The sequence below is a fragment of the Pygocentrus nattereri genome, chromosome 27 (genome assembly GCF_015220715.1).
Source record: "Pygocentrus nattereri isolate fPygNat1 chromosome 27, fPygNat1.pri, whole genome shotgun sequence".
NCBI lineage: Eukaryota > Metazoa > Chordata > Actinopteri > Characiformes > Serrasalmidae > Pygocentrus > Pygocentrus nattereri.
The window spans coordinates 4,570,971-4,586,364 of record NC_051237.1 but is presented as its reverse complement, the minus strand read 5'-3'; the positions used below and the strand labels follow the sequence as shown (position 1 = coordinate 4,586,364).

The 15,394-nt window shown below is 38.9% G+C and overlaps 1 protein-coding gene across 1 annotated transcript in view; it reads left to right on the top strand.

Moving 5' to 3' along the window:
• Positions 1 to 1,030: 1,030 nt before the first annotated feature.
• The window catches only part of fam91a1 (family with sequence similarity 91 member A1), a 34,044-nt gene continuing 19,680 nt past the window's right edge, over positions 1,031 to 15,394 (top strand). Inside the window, exons 1-4 of the mRNA XM_017693299.2 lie at positions 1,031 to 1,102; positions 2,401 to 2,485; positions 4,342 to 4,493; positions 11,262 to 11,319. Coding sequence (XP_017548788.1) covers positions 1,031 to 1,102; positions 2,401 to 2,485; positions 4,342 to 4,493; positions 11,262 to 11,319 — 367 coding nt within the window. The remainder of the gene's footprint in view (positions 1,103 to 2,400; positions 2,486 to 4,341; positions 4,494 to 11,261; positions 11,320 to 15,394) is intronic.

Here is a 15,394-nt window from a genome sequence, read left to right as displayed (position 1 = left end):
ACTACAGCCCAGTTAATGACAGCGCTCTATGGTTCAGGTTTTGCTCGGATTGACTGAAATTGTAGCGTATATTTTCGCTATAGGTAAACAAAAAACCATAGGCGCTACAGCTATTAGCTACATTCCATAAAACTGTAGCGGCTACAGCTACTAATATTTGTAGCTAACTACAAAAAGTAGCGCGCTGCTTCGCTACTCCCCCATTGCTGTCCAAAGCCATGCTGACGTGCACTCCTCTGTGTGTCATTTTTTCATCCCATGCTACTCTCATAGACTCCCATTCATTTTCGACACCTAACAACAAATTGACAATAAAAACAACCCAGTAAACACCCCGTACACCACGGCAACCTCCTAACAACACCTTACCAGCTCCTACACCATATCGACAGACTATCAACACTTTGTTTCACACATGTTTTTATCGCATGTTTCCACAATAAACAATAATAATAATAATAATATTTTTTTCTAACATATTGACATTGCTAAAGCAAATAACTGTCTGTGTAGTTGCTATAGAATGAACAAGCTGTCTCAATGATATGTATAGTCGTATTTTATAATTAATTATAATTAATGATTAAGCCAATTTTAGTTGAGTAGATTTTCTGCATAAGTTTATTATTCTTTAAATTTATTAGTATCGGTTAGGTATTAGCCAGATGTTTTTCCATTAAATGTCTTTTACAAAACGATTCTAATACGAAATAACATTAGGCGGTGTAACAGCATCATTTTGCACCAATTTAATCCAAATTTCTCTCCCATTCACTACAACCGCCTCACACGTCACTCGCTTGGACGGAAGTGACGAACGTAGCCAGGAGCGTGACGAGGGGTTGCTTGGAAATACAACAAGGAAGTAGATATTTAGCAGCATTAACGGTCAGATAATATTAATAAAAAGATATTGTTTAAAATTATCTTTGAGGTGGGCCGGCGGCTGTAGTGAGTGTCGGGGTGGGTATAGTCGTGTTGGACTTACCCGAGAGCCCGCAGCGGTGTCTTTACATAACCGAGTCCAGCAATGAACACGGACGTGGAATTTCACATCAGACAGAATTATCCGTGGAACAAGCTGCCCGCAAATGTCAAACAGGTAAAATTACGGCGCACAACAGCTCATAAAACAAGCACGCAGTGGATTTCGGGCACATTTCCTTCTCTGGTCACTTGTCATGTATTCGGTAGTACTGCTGGCTTCCTATTCGCCAGGTTCTTGTTCGAATTACCCCGTTCCACCTTAAATGGTGCAGCGTAACTTACAGTTACATGTATTCGAATTTTCCCTTGTAACGTGATTACTGCACCATTTAAGGTGGAACGAGAAAATTCGAATAAGAAGCTGACTTGGTCCTCTTGGACTCTTCATTCTCATCATCCGCATCATCCTCGTTATCCTCCTGCTCACTTCCAGTGATCTGGACATCAGATTCCTGTACAGTAGCGTGGGTTCCGTGTAAACGTCCCGCAGCATGTCAGCATGCCAGTCCCCACAGTTCAGTCTTAACTGTAAAACCCTGCATAGTAATTGTAAGAAAGCTGCAGGGTGTCGTTTGCCAACACTGAGCCCTCTGCTGCTGCTGGTGTAGTCTTCTAGTTTATTTACATAGAGCTTCTTACATCTGTCATTGTTTGGTCCAGACACCTAGTGATCAAGGCAAGGGCGACTGTGACTGGAAAAACTCCCTAATAACATAGTAAAACTATGAGGAAAAAACACTGAGGAGAACCAAATGAGGGGGTATCCTCCTCTGGTCAGTATGGGATGGCAGAATTAAGATTAAAGATGCACAATTCACTTGTTAGGATTAGGATGTGAACAAAGTTATTCAGAGTAGTTTGGTATGAAACACTGCGTTCTAGAGAAACTTACTATGTCAGAATTGTTCACAGTGGTGGTGATAGGAACCAGACAACTGAAAGATTTAGTGCCTCTAAAAGCTACTCTGAAAGCTAGGATATGACCTAATGTGCATTTAAAAAATGTACGCAGAATGGAGAAATCAGTGTTGTGAAATTTAGTACTTAACAAAAACAATTTTTTCAGATTATCTGATCTTTATCACAAAACACCATTGTCAACATAACTTTAAAAACTCAGAGCACTCATGCATGTTCACTGTTTTGGATTGCAAATAAAGGGCTATATTTGTGTTGTGGTTCTTCTGATTTGTGGTTCTGCTGGTTCTTCTCACCACCATTGTAAAGAAATTGGTGTTGCCTTGAAACACTCTTTGTTTTCATCAGATTGAATTTTTGTTATATGGAATTCCCCTCTAAGTATTTTAATGCTTTACATAACCCTGCTCTTTTCAACTGCTTTCTGAGTTGTTAGGATGCCTAGATCTGAGTGTGCTTTTGGTCTTATGGCTGTTATGGTTCTTTCCTATACAGAGTCTTGGGAACTCACAGAGGGAGTATGACAAACACGTTCTGCTGTATAGTATCAGAAACCAGCTGCGATTCCGCAATAACTTAGGTAAGTTTCGTGGCATATTCATAGCACTGTGCTAATTTTGTCATTGTTCATTTGTGCGAGAGCCTTTAAATTAATCCAAAGTTTTACACCCATTGAAATTGAGAGTTATTTCAGTTTCATAGACAGTTGTGAGACAATATTTGCAAACCCACTGTGCATTGGAGTTATGTAGATTTCTGGATAAATATATCCTAAAATGTAATCAAAGTGGTTATAATAATAAAGACTTAATTAAAGTCTTAATTAACAAGCTTATCTGACATTTTAGTGAACAAAAGTTTTGACATGCAGAGTTTGTAGTTTGAATGTTATTATTAGCAAAAGAATGAGCAGACGTGATTAGAATGTGTTTTGGTTTCTTTGGCTCTTTAATCGTGATCAGAACTGAAATTATTTATTATTTTATTTAATTTTATTTAATTATTAATGATTTATTATTAAATTAATTATTTTAAATATTTTGACACACAGACACAGCGAACTAGTAGTGCCACAGTCACTAACTGCCATTAACTGACAGTTAAAACTCTGGGTACAATGATTTTTAGTCAGCTTTTTGTATATTGTTTGGCAGTGATACAATTAAGCAGGACAAATTATGCTTTCTGTCTAATAAAACGTGTTGGTTAGTGTTCTTTAAACATGAGCAATATCCATAATATGCCCAGAAAACCATACCGTTTATCACAAAATTATATAATAAAATATAGTAAGACCAGCATATTATCTAACTCTAATGGCAGTTTTAAACTGTAAAATTACACAAGATAACACTCACAAACCTTTGGATTTCTGTGAGGTGAAGTCTGAGATGTGTGAAAACAGGTCTTCTGTTGCTGTAGGAGCTATAGGTTCAGTGAATTACAAAGGGACATTCACAGTTTGTCAGTTTAAGAGTACATTAATTACTTTACATTTTGTTTTTTGCAGTACAAATTTTTTTTATATAATACATGCCCATTTGAATTAGATGGCAGCAACATGTTCCAAAAAAGTTGGGACAAGGCCATGTTTACCACTGTGTTACATCACCTCCTCTTTTAACGGCACACTGTAAGTGTTTTGGAGCTGAGGAGACACCGCTGTACTTTTAAAAGTGAAATGTTCCATTCTTGCTTGATGTAAGATTGTAAGTGCTCAACAGTTCAAGGTCTCCATTGCCATATTTTTCGTTTCATAATGCGGGAAATTGTTTTCAGTAAGTAAAGGGTCTGGACTGCAGGCAGGCCAGTTTAGCAGCCTAACTCTTTTACTGTATAGCCATGCTGTTGTAATACATGCAGAATGTGGTTTAATATTGTGTTGCTGAGCTAAGTAAGGCCTTCCCTGAAAAAGACGTCCTCAGTTTGGCAACAGGTGTTGCTCCAAATCTGTATGTACCATTCAGCATTAATGGTGCCTTCACAGATGTGCAAGGCACTCATGGCAGGTGTACTAATGAACCCCATACTGTCATGAACGTTGGTTGCTAGAGTTTACATGATTTGCACGTCATTGCATTCTGTTTTTATTTACATTTTGCACAGTGTTCCATTACATTATATTTTTGAACGATGAACGCTCAACAGTTATCACTGCTTGACTTGTAAACACTGTGTACATTGCAGGCTCATACTGGATTAAAATCACAAATCTTGTCTGTGCTACCTTAATTACATTACCCCCCAGGTAGATAACAGTACCTTCCTTGGCTCTAATAGGGCTGTCTTTATCACTGTGACCCACATGAAGATAAGACCAAACATTTAGAGTCGCTCATGATCACAAACTTTTTCTTACTACTGAGTTTTAACTAAGAACTTTTTTTAAGAACTTCTACTTGATTTTTTTAAAAAACAGTTTGTTCTCCTTCACAGTCAGGCATGTTAAGAAGGATGAGAGGAAGTATTACGAGGAGCTGCTGAAGTACAGCCGAGAGCACCTCATGCTGTATCCGTACCATCTGTCTGACATCATGGTTAAAGGACTGAGAGTCACTCCCTTCTCTTACTACATCAGCATCATGGAGGTACAGTAAGCTTTTTACTCCTTTATGTACAGTTTTTAAAATCTTTGTATTATATTTATTACCTTTTTATTATATTATTAGCTTAACTCAGAGTTCCAGAGTTTACAGAGATACACATTACATTTGTGTGTTTGTTAATCAAGTAGTGTGTTTAAGTTGCAGTGCTTTAATGCATTAATAAAAATGAAGTGGTTTCTGAAACAGGCCATCTGTTGAGATTATCTTTTATTTGCATGAGAACATCAGTTCTGTAAACCTTGAGGATATTGCATAATTCTCAATCTTTCACTGTGTAAGATTTTTTGCTAATGTTGAAAAAGTGGCATTACTTAATCAAGAGATAAGAAATATGCTAAAACATGGTGTCTGATTGCAGCTCCAAGTCACCCATTAAATTTTGAAAGAGTCATTTAAAAATCAGAAGTGTCAGGTTGGAGTTTTACGGACCATGTCATATGTATTAATGTCACACAAATAGGCTCAAAAGAAGCACGAGCTCAATGTTCAAATCCACAGTCAACAGTATACTGATGAAGATATGATGACAATACTAGATAATTCATTTACATCCTCAGAAGGCCCATCCCTAACCAGGTTTTGAGTGAGTTATCTTTGAATACTCTTTTAACGTGCTTGCACACATCAGATGCGTCCTCACAGGGAAGGGATCTGAAGCACAACCCACGTTACTAAATATTCCTCTGTACATTATGTGCAATTACACATTTCTACCAGAATAGTGTCATTTGATGTTAGTTTTTGTGACATTTACAATATCAGATTCACAGACACATGAAAGAGCAGAAATACAGCAAAATCAATCAACAGTACATAGCAGCACAGTATGTACACTGTGTAAAGGTGTGGTAAGATATGTCAAAGGGGATTCCAAATCCAGATGTAAACAAAGTCTGAATGAGTGGTTTGATGTGAAATAGTGTATTGAAGAGAAACTTACTGACTCGAATTTCTTTACAGTGGTGGTTGGATTGTCTATGAGACAGATGTAGTCATTTTGTATAAGATAAGATAATCCTTTATTAGTCCCACAGCGGGGAAATTCACAGCGTATGCAATTCATAATAATCAGTGTCACTTTTGAGTTTTTATATGTAATGTTAATTATGGTGAAAAGGTAAATCTTAAAAAAAAAGGTTTTCTTTGGGTACTGTTTTGCCTTACAGCTCCTTGCATGTAGCTTTCTGCCACTAATGGACTTCAAGAAATAAGCTTAAGGCCAAAAACGTATCTCAAAACTATTGTAAAACGATATTGCATTTCAAGTCAAGGCACTCTGAATAACTCTGTTTACATCTTAAAGATTTAATTATGCAGATTTTTTTCTTAATTTTTGAAATTCCCCTATAATAGTACCCAGACAAACTAGTAAGATTCAAATGCTGGGATAATATTTATTTAATCTGTCACTGAATTGTCTCATACTGCAGTACACGCATAACGCTACCTCCCACATGCAGACACCACTGTCTCGAGTCATCAGCAACACTGTGAATTGAGATCTGTCACAGCATATGGTTGCCTTGGGCTGGCCATCAAGTTGTCATTCTGAGTGCTGTTGGTTTATTCATTTTTCCTGCTATAATGGAGAAAACTTGCAATGTGTAGATGAAGCAGTTGGTGCACTCAGTGTGAAGTGTTTTCTGGTGGTCTGTTTGATTTGTTTCTTATGACTCATGCATTTCAGCTTTAAGTCTATATACATTTGCAGTGTACAGAAGTGTATAGTCACTGTTCTCAGTGACAGAACAACCGTGCTGTGCTTTAGTAGATTAGCCAGTGTATGTGGCTTTAACTGGTGCAGCTGCAGTGCTAGACTTTGAACTGAAGACATGTGATCTATGTGAGTCATCTAAATGAGCGTGTCCTTGCTGGAGGAACACCGCCAGAGGCTTTTTGGCAGGAATGCTGATCTAGGATCATTTGTTGCTTTTTATTGTAATATATTATATTCTGCATGTCTTTATACTCTTCTCCAGTTCTGAGCTGATATGCTGATATATGGTGTAAATGAGGGCAGAATTACATGTGTAATATGTGGAGTGCAAAGATGAACTGCTGATTTGAAATACCTTCATTGCAAAGCCAGTAAAATATAAAATGCACACATACAGATTAATACATACAGTATTGGGCAAACATCTTAGGTCAGCTGTGGAAAGGACATGTGAAACTCTCTGGGCAGTGTGTTTGTTAAAAACACTGTGAGAATAGAAATAAACAGTGCATTCTGATGTTTTGTTTGTCGATGTGTTGGCTATACCATTTCCAAAGCTGTCCTCAAGGAGGCCTGGTGGTACAGATATTATCAATTACCTAGTTTATCTAATCATTCCATTCCTATATTAAATCTGTTTATCCTAATGTAAGGCATTTAACAACTACCAACGTCTAAAATTGTCAGAGGGCGCAGTCAAATTAAGTAAACTACTGAAGGGTAATATAGGTATATAAAATTCTAAACATTTTGCATGGTTTTAGGTTTGAACCTTCACGTCTTTAAAGTGTTCGACTCTTTTATAAATTCTGTTTTCCTCAGATGGCATGACTGAAACAAAAGACTTTTATTCTTATACTTTTAAGAAAGAGTTGGCAGGGTATTGCATCTTAAAGATGACCTCAAGTGACCTTCATGGTGCAGTACCTTGGTCAATAGCCCTTTCTTAAATAATAAAAGTCATGGTTAGGCTGGTTATTGTATCAAGTCAGGTGGTGTGACTTCAGAAAATCATAACATTGTGGAATTGTAATAATGTTTGTTTATTTGGAAAAAAAATATATGAACTTGGGTCCAAGGACAAATGTATATATGGTAGTCCAAGTACAATGACTGCTTCATATATGTTTTTAAGAGTGGTAAACCATAACTTTAAAATAGAATATTTTTTAATAACATGTGGTTACGCCATATGATGTTGTGATTGTTTGATTACACCACCTCCCTTGGTGTTACAATTAATAATTCTGTTTATAAACAACATTTATGTCATAATAAAAGACACAAAAGATCAGTAACGCATAGAATAGATTCTTGCTGATATAAAAATGCACATCATGTCCTCTTTGATTAAATGAATGATTTAAAATATATTCTAGTCTTGCATCATGTTTTTACAGTCAAAAACAAACTTACTGCCAAGATAAAGAGTAAACACTTTGCCAGCTTGTCTTTTCACGGTATCGTACATTCCAAAATGTAAAGGTACACATATTTAATATATACAGTTGTGATCAAATTTATTCAACCCCCACTGAAATGAAGTGTTTTGGCCAGTTTGACATTTTTTTGACATGATTTTGATCATTTAAGTCATCTTATTTACAATTATATCAAAGAGGCACTTATAAATTAGACAAATGTAACGTAACATATATGATGAAATAACCACAAATGTCTTTTCTGTGCTCACATCATTATCAGTTTTATTCAACCACCTAGTGACATTTTTTTAGTACTTAGTACAACATCCTTTTCCAGTTATGACATCTTTCAAGCATGACACAAGTGTCTTGCAGCGACCTATGGGTATCTTAGCCCATTCTTCATGGGCAAAAGCCTCCAGTTCAGTCACATTCTTAGGCTTGCGCGCTGCAACTGCCGTCTTTAGGTCCCACCAGAGGTTCTCAATTGGATTTAAGTCTGGTGACTGCGATGGCCACTCTAGAATGTTCCAGCCTTTCATCTTCAACCATGCTCTAGTGGACTTGGATGTGTGCTTCAGATCATTGTCCTGTTGGAAGGGCCAACGTCTCCCAAGCCGCAGGTTTGTGACTGACTCCATCACATTTTCCTCCAAGATCTCCTGGTACTGAAGGGAATTCATGGTACCCTGCACACGTTGAAGCTTTCCTGTACCATTAGAAGCAAAACAGCCCCAAAGCATAATTGACCCCCTGCCATGCTTCACACTAAGCAAGGTTTTCTTTAGTTCGTAAGCCTGGTTCTTCCTCCTCCAAACATAGCGCTGGTCCATTGGCTCAAACAGTTCTAATTTAGTTTCATCTGACCACAATACACTGTCCCAAAACTTTTGTGGCTTGTCCAAATGACTTTTGGCATACTGCAGTCGACTTTTCTTGTTCTTTGGAGTCAGCAAGGGGGTGCGCCTGGGAGTTCTGGCATGGAGGTCTTCGTTATGCAGTGTGCGCCTTATTGTCTGAGCTGAAACTTTGGTGCCCACATCTGACAGGTCTTTTTTCAGTTCCTTAGCAGTCACGCGGGGATTTTTCTCCACATTACGCTTCAGGTAGCACACAGCAGTCGCGGTCAGGATCTTCTTTCTGCCACGACCAGGTAGTGTTTCCACTGTGCCCTTTAACTTGAACTTGCGAATGATGCTTCCGATAGTGTCTCTTGGAATATTTAACAACTTCGCAATCTTCTTATATCCACTGCCATTCTTGTGAAGAGAAATAACCTCTTCTCGTGTCTTCTGGGACCATTCTCTTGCCTTCACCATGCTTGTAAACACACCAGTAGATGTCTAGAAGGAGCTGAGTATCACAGTCCTTTTAAATCTGCCTAATTGGTGCTTATTATGCTTGATTGCTGCTCGCTGACATCCACAGGTGGTTTTAATACCTGATTGAAAACACTGGAATGAACCTCTGTTCTTAAGAGTGGTAGTCGTAAAGGGGTTGAATAATTGTGTCAATGAAGAAATCACAAAAAGGCCATTTAATACTTTATGACAAAAACAGTTGATGCTATTTTAGTTGCATTTAGTTCTTTAACAAGTCTTGTAAGATTTAATTATGAACGCAATTACAAATGTGCACTGAATTCCATAAAACCCTTCACAGCATTGGGGGTTGAATACATTTGATCACAACTGTATACACCTTACAGCATGTCAAAACAAAATGTGAAAACATTTTATTAATAGTATCAGTCACATGCAAACTAAACAGCGATGTGACAATGTTTTAAAAATACAAATTACACTCACTGGCACCTGATCAATGTGATGTCCTGAGCTTTAAAGAGGAACTGATTGTTGAAACACAACTTTCCTGAACAGGTATAAATGTTATGTAGACTGCAGAAACTGAAAGATGCACTTTCTGATTTGAGTGCAGAACAGATTAATTTCTGGTTGCTTAACTTCATCATACTCGTACATCTCAGGTGTACATGGGTCTAACAAACTGGCAAGAAAGGCTATAGTCCAGCGGTCTCAAACTACCATCCCACAGCCTTCAAAAATGCCCCTTCACATATTTCAAGTTCATCCTTAAATCTGTCCAGCTAATTTTCTTTCATTTTCTGGGGGCTAAATATTTATATTGGATGGAGAGATTTACTCACCAGGCACTGTGGCTCATTACCCAGCATAAGATTATGCATATATCATTAACAGCAGAAGTGGAGCACTGCATGCAACAGAACCCATCACACAAAAACCAGCATGAATGCTGCAAACTGTGGAGACATTGTGGTAGTTTAGCTATCACTAACTTTTATTAGTACTGCTATTCTAGTTTAGACTGACAGTTAAATCTGCCTTTGTGGATTCATTCATGACATAGCAGTAAATACAGTGTGTCAGAATTAACACTTCAATGCCAGTGCTATCACAATAAGAGTTCCATATAAATCTACCGGTACATGTAAGTTACATATAATTCACTGCTACTACTAGTACTACTACTGCTTCTAATAAAAAATGTTTTTTTGTTATTATTATTATTAGTCATAGTAGTTTGTGTGGTCTTATAAACACATGTGTAAATAAATAAAAATATGGACACTTTCTCCATGCATTCACCTTTCCCCCGGCCCTGGGCTACCCTTGAAGACACCCTGGCTAGTTGCCTCGCTGCACTTTGTGTTTATGTTTCCAGCTATAGTCTAGTTTTCGACATGTCTTTGTTGAGAAAGAGATGTTTCTTATTGCACACTGCTGCGTGCACCATTTTGATCCTGTAAACGACCCTTTAGCTATATTCTCACTATCACTCAGTACATTACCACATTAGTTTTATCTCATATTATTATTATAACAGAGCAGTTTATCTCATATTATTATACCAGAGGAGTTCCTTCACTTACTGTGTTGGAAATACATTAGAGTCACTGTGCTGAAATGAGCAATTTTTTACTTATTAACTCATTATTTTTAATTGTATACCTGTTGTGCAGTTGCTCTGAATAGATGGTACACAAAAGCACTTAAAAAACGAGCTTAAGATTAATAAATATTTTTCACTATTTATTTGCTTTTAACAATTAAAAGCCTAAATACTCTGCATATAGTCTCTTGTGGTCAGACTAATCATAGTTAAAGTTATGCTTATTTTTGTACCTGTATAAATCGTTTTGGTTCTTTTTCTTCATATAAAAGTGGAGTAAAAATGCTAATATTGCATATAGCTAATGTTGTTGGAAAATAATACAATTGATGACCCAACATTTTCTTGAACTGAACTTTATTAAAGAGAAAAAAACGAAGTTTCTTGGTTGTGAGGAAGAGCATATGATAGAGACTGGATGGCTGGTTAAATCCATACTCAAAATACAGCACTTCAGAGTGAAAGTAGGTACATTTTTGCTGTTAAACTGTAATATTTATATTAAAATGCTGTACTTTTAGAAGTGGCACGACATGGTCAGTGGAGGGAGATATAGCCCATCACTTTTCTTTTAGCTCTTTTCACCTGAAACATGACTGAATTAGAAATGTTTGCTCCGTGTTCTGAATGTAGTGTCTGTGGAAGATTAAATGCTCTCTCTTTACCCCATGTTCCCAGGACATCATGAACTGTGAGAAGAGTTATGACTCCCTGCCCAACTTCACTGCTGCTGACTGTAAGTTTTAACTATACCCCATTCTCAGTGAACCCCTGAAGGTTATTAAATGTTATCAGTGACCTCTCATGTACGCTAACAGGGCCTCAAGCCATGTAGTACTGCTTGCCAGTATGCACAATGTATACAATGCAGCAGTCACTAAAATAGCTTGGTTTGATGGATGCATTAATGCTGTGTCTTGCTGTATCTTCCTTTATAGTTGAGTTCATGCGTTATAAATTGCTGTTTTAAGATCATGTGTTATAGATTGCTATATTTAGCATATACAGTATGGCTCTTTGATATCCAGCATCAGAGTAACCTCAAATATCACACAATCTAGAGTAAATACAGTATAAATTAATATAATAATTTGTATCAATTCAAAATAAATTGTATTGTTTTACAACCCCAATTCCAATGAAGTTTGGACGTTGTGTAAAACAAAAATAAAAAATAGAATATGATGATTTGCAAATCCTTTTCAACCTATATTCAATTGAATACACTACAAAGACAAGATATTTAATGTTCAAATGTTTTTGCAAATCATTTTGAATTTGCTACGATGGACTGGTGACCTGTCCAGGGTGTATCCTGCCTTCCGCCTGAAGACTGCTGGGATAGGCTCCAGCATCCCCCCGCGACCCTGACGGAGAAGCGGCTTAGAAAATGGATGGATGGATGGATGGATTTTGAATTTGATGCCTGCAACACATTCCAAAGAAGTTGGGACAGGGGCATGTTTACCACTGTGTTACATCACCTTTCCTTTTAACAACACTCAATAAGCGTTTGGGAACTGAGGACACTAATTGTTGAAGCTTTGTAGGTTTCTTGCTTGATGTACAACTTCAGTTGCTCAACAGTCCGGGGTCTCCGTCGTCATATTTTGCGCTTCATAATGCGTCACACATGCTGATGTAACACATGCAGAATGTGGCTTGGCATTGTCTTGCTGAAATAAGCAGGGACGTCCCTGAAAAAGACGTTGCTTGGATGGCAGCATATGTTGCTCCAAAACCTGTATGTACCTTTCAGCATTAATGGGGCCTTCACAGATGTGCAAGTTACCCCTGCCATGGACACTCACATACCCCCACACCATCAGAGATGCTGGCTTTTGAACTTTTTGCTGGTAACAATCCGGACAGTCCTTTTCCTCTTTGGCCCGGAGGACACAACGCCCATGATTTCCAAAAACAATTTGAAATGTGGACTCGTCAGACCACAGGACACTTTTCCACTTTGCGTCAGTCCAGTCTGAGCTCGGGCCCAGAGAAGTTGGTGGTGTTACTGGGTGTTGTTGATATGTGACTTTCGCTTTGCATGGCAGAGTTTAAACTTGTAGCTTGTAGATGGAGCGACGAACTGAGTTCACTGACAGTGGTTTTCTGAAGTGTTCCTGAGCCCATGTGATAATATCCGTTACAGAATGATGTGGGTTTTTAATGCAGTGCCGCCTGAGGGATTGAAGATGACGGGCATTCAATGTTGGTTTTCTGCCTTGCCGCTTACTTGCAGAGATTTCTCCAGATTCTCTGAATCTTTTGATGATATTATGGACTGTAGATGATGAAATCCCTAAATTCCTTGCAATTGCACATTGAGAAACATTGTTCTTAAACTGTCTTAAATTTGCTCACGCAGTTGTTCACAAAGTGGTGAACCTCGCCTCATCCTTGCTTGTGAATGATTGAGCCTTTCAGGGATGCTGCCTTTATACCCAATCATGATACTCACCTGTTTCCAATTAACCCGTTCACCTGTGGAATGTTCCAAACAGGTGTTTTTTGAGCATTCCTCAACTTTCCCAGTCTTTTGTTGCCCTGTCCCAACTTCTTTGCAGCGTGTTGCAGGCATCAAATTCAAAATGGGTGAATATTTGGGTGAAAAAACAATAAAGTTTATCTGTTTCAACATTAAATATCTTGTCTTTGTAATGTATTCGATTGAATATAGGTTGAACAGGAAATCATTGTATTTTGTTTTTATTTATGTTTTACACAATGTCCCAACTTCATTGGAATTGGGGTTGTGCTTGTGTTTCTTATAAAGGGCATAAAATGGTGTGTGGAGACTTTCTACAGTACAGTAGAGTGCAGAGAAGTTCTCTGATAAGTTTTTCTTGTCTGTTGAGGCTTGATGCTTCTGTGTGCATATGATTATATAGAACTCTTCCATTTTGCATTTGTTTGAACCATTTAATTTGTCAATTTGTCTTATTGAAGACATTTGAAGAATGCAGCCTCTCCTCTGAGCAAAGCATATTGGTGATAAAAATGTGTGGAAAATGATTAAATGATTGAAATAGGCTGAATGTCTTTATGGCATTTTCTCCAGGCAGAATAAAAATTGTGCTATAAGATGATGTGTGTGAGGTGTTAAACTTTAATGATGAATAGACAGCCATGGTTTAAAAGAATGGTTTACATGTATGGTGGCTGTAGTGCTAGGTGATAGAGTGGACCCAAAAAGTGTTAGAACACTTTAAATAATTAAGCATTGATAAACTTTAACTAAATTATATTTATTAAAAAACAAAAACTTTTTAGTACAGAATCAAACAAATTGTAGACTTTTTATGTGGGGAGAGTATTGAAAACTTTAGTCAGAATGCTGTAAGAGTACTGTAAAACCACAAAGGTGGGAACTTCAGAGTTTTTGATGCAGTGATGTTGGTGAGCTTATGATCATTGATGGGATTTTGAACTCAGAAGTGTATGAAGATGCTTTGGATGCAAACCTGCCGAAATCTGCAGAGAAGCTGCTCAAAAAGAAAATGACAGTGAGAAAGAACATTACAGACTTGAAATGGTCTGGTTAAAATAAATGCATACAAAATAAATAAATATCCATCCATTCATCGCAGGGGCAGCATCCTAAGCAATGAGGCCCAGACCTCCCTTTCCCCAGCCACTTCCACTAGCTGTCCGGGGGGGATTCCGAGGCGCTCCCAGGACAGCTGGGCAATATAGTCACGCCAGCGTGTCCTGGGTCTTCCCCGGGGTCTCCTCCCTGGTGGACTTGCCTGTGACACCTCACGAGGGAGGCGTCCAGGAGGCATCCTAACCAGATGCCCGAACCACCTCAACTGGCTCCTCTCGACGTAAAGAAGCAGCGGCTCTACCCCGAGTCCCTCCCGGATGACCAAAGTTCTCACCCTATCTCTAAGGGGGAGTCCAGACACCCTGCGGAGGAAACTCATTTCGGCCGCTTATATTCGCGATCTTATTCTTTTGGTCATTACCCAAAGCTCACGACCATAGGTGAGGGTGGGAACGTAGATCGACCGGTAAATCGAGTCAAAACCTTGTGGCTCAGCTCTTTCTTTACCACAACAGACCAGTAAAGAGCCTGCATCACTGCTGACCCAGCACCAATCCGCCTGTCAATCTCCCGCTCCCTTGTACCATCACTCGTGAACAAGACCCCGAGATACTTAAACTCCTCCACTTGAGGCAAGAGCTTATCCCAGAGCCAGAGAGGGCTCACCACCCTTTTCCGCCTGAGAACCATGGTCGCGGATTTAGAGGTACTGATTCTCATCCCGGCCGCTTCACACTGCAAACCGATCCAGAGCCTTGAGGAACTCGAGACGGATCTCATCCACCCTTGGAGCCTTGCCACCAAGGAGCTTTTTAACTACCTTAATGACTTCGGCCTCAGTAATGGACAAGCCTATTCCCATGTCTCCAGACTCTGCCTCCTCACTGGAGAACGTGTCTGTGGGATTGAGAAGGCCCAATGATGTCTTCAGTCGAAGTCAACAGCACACCATCTCCACTATATACAGTGCTAGTGGCACACTGCTTTCCCCTTCTGAGTCACCTGATGGTTTGCCAGAATCTTTTCGGAGCCGACTTAGTCACTTTCCAAGGCCTCACCAAACTTCTCCCACACTCTGGGTTTTGCCTTGGTGACGACTGAAGCCGCAGATCGCTTGGCCTATTGATACCTGTCAGCTGCCTCTGGTGTCCCACAGGCCAACCATGCCAGATGGGACTCCTTCAACAATGGAGGAGCGGAACATGGCCCATTCTGATACAATGTCCCCCACCTCCCCCGATATCTGGTCAAAGTTCTGACGGAG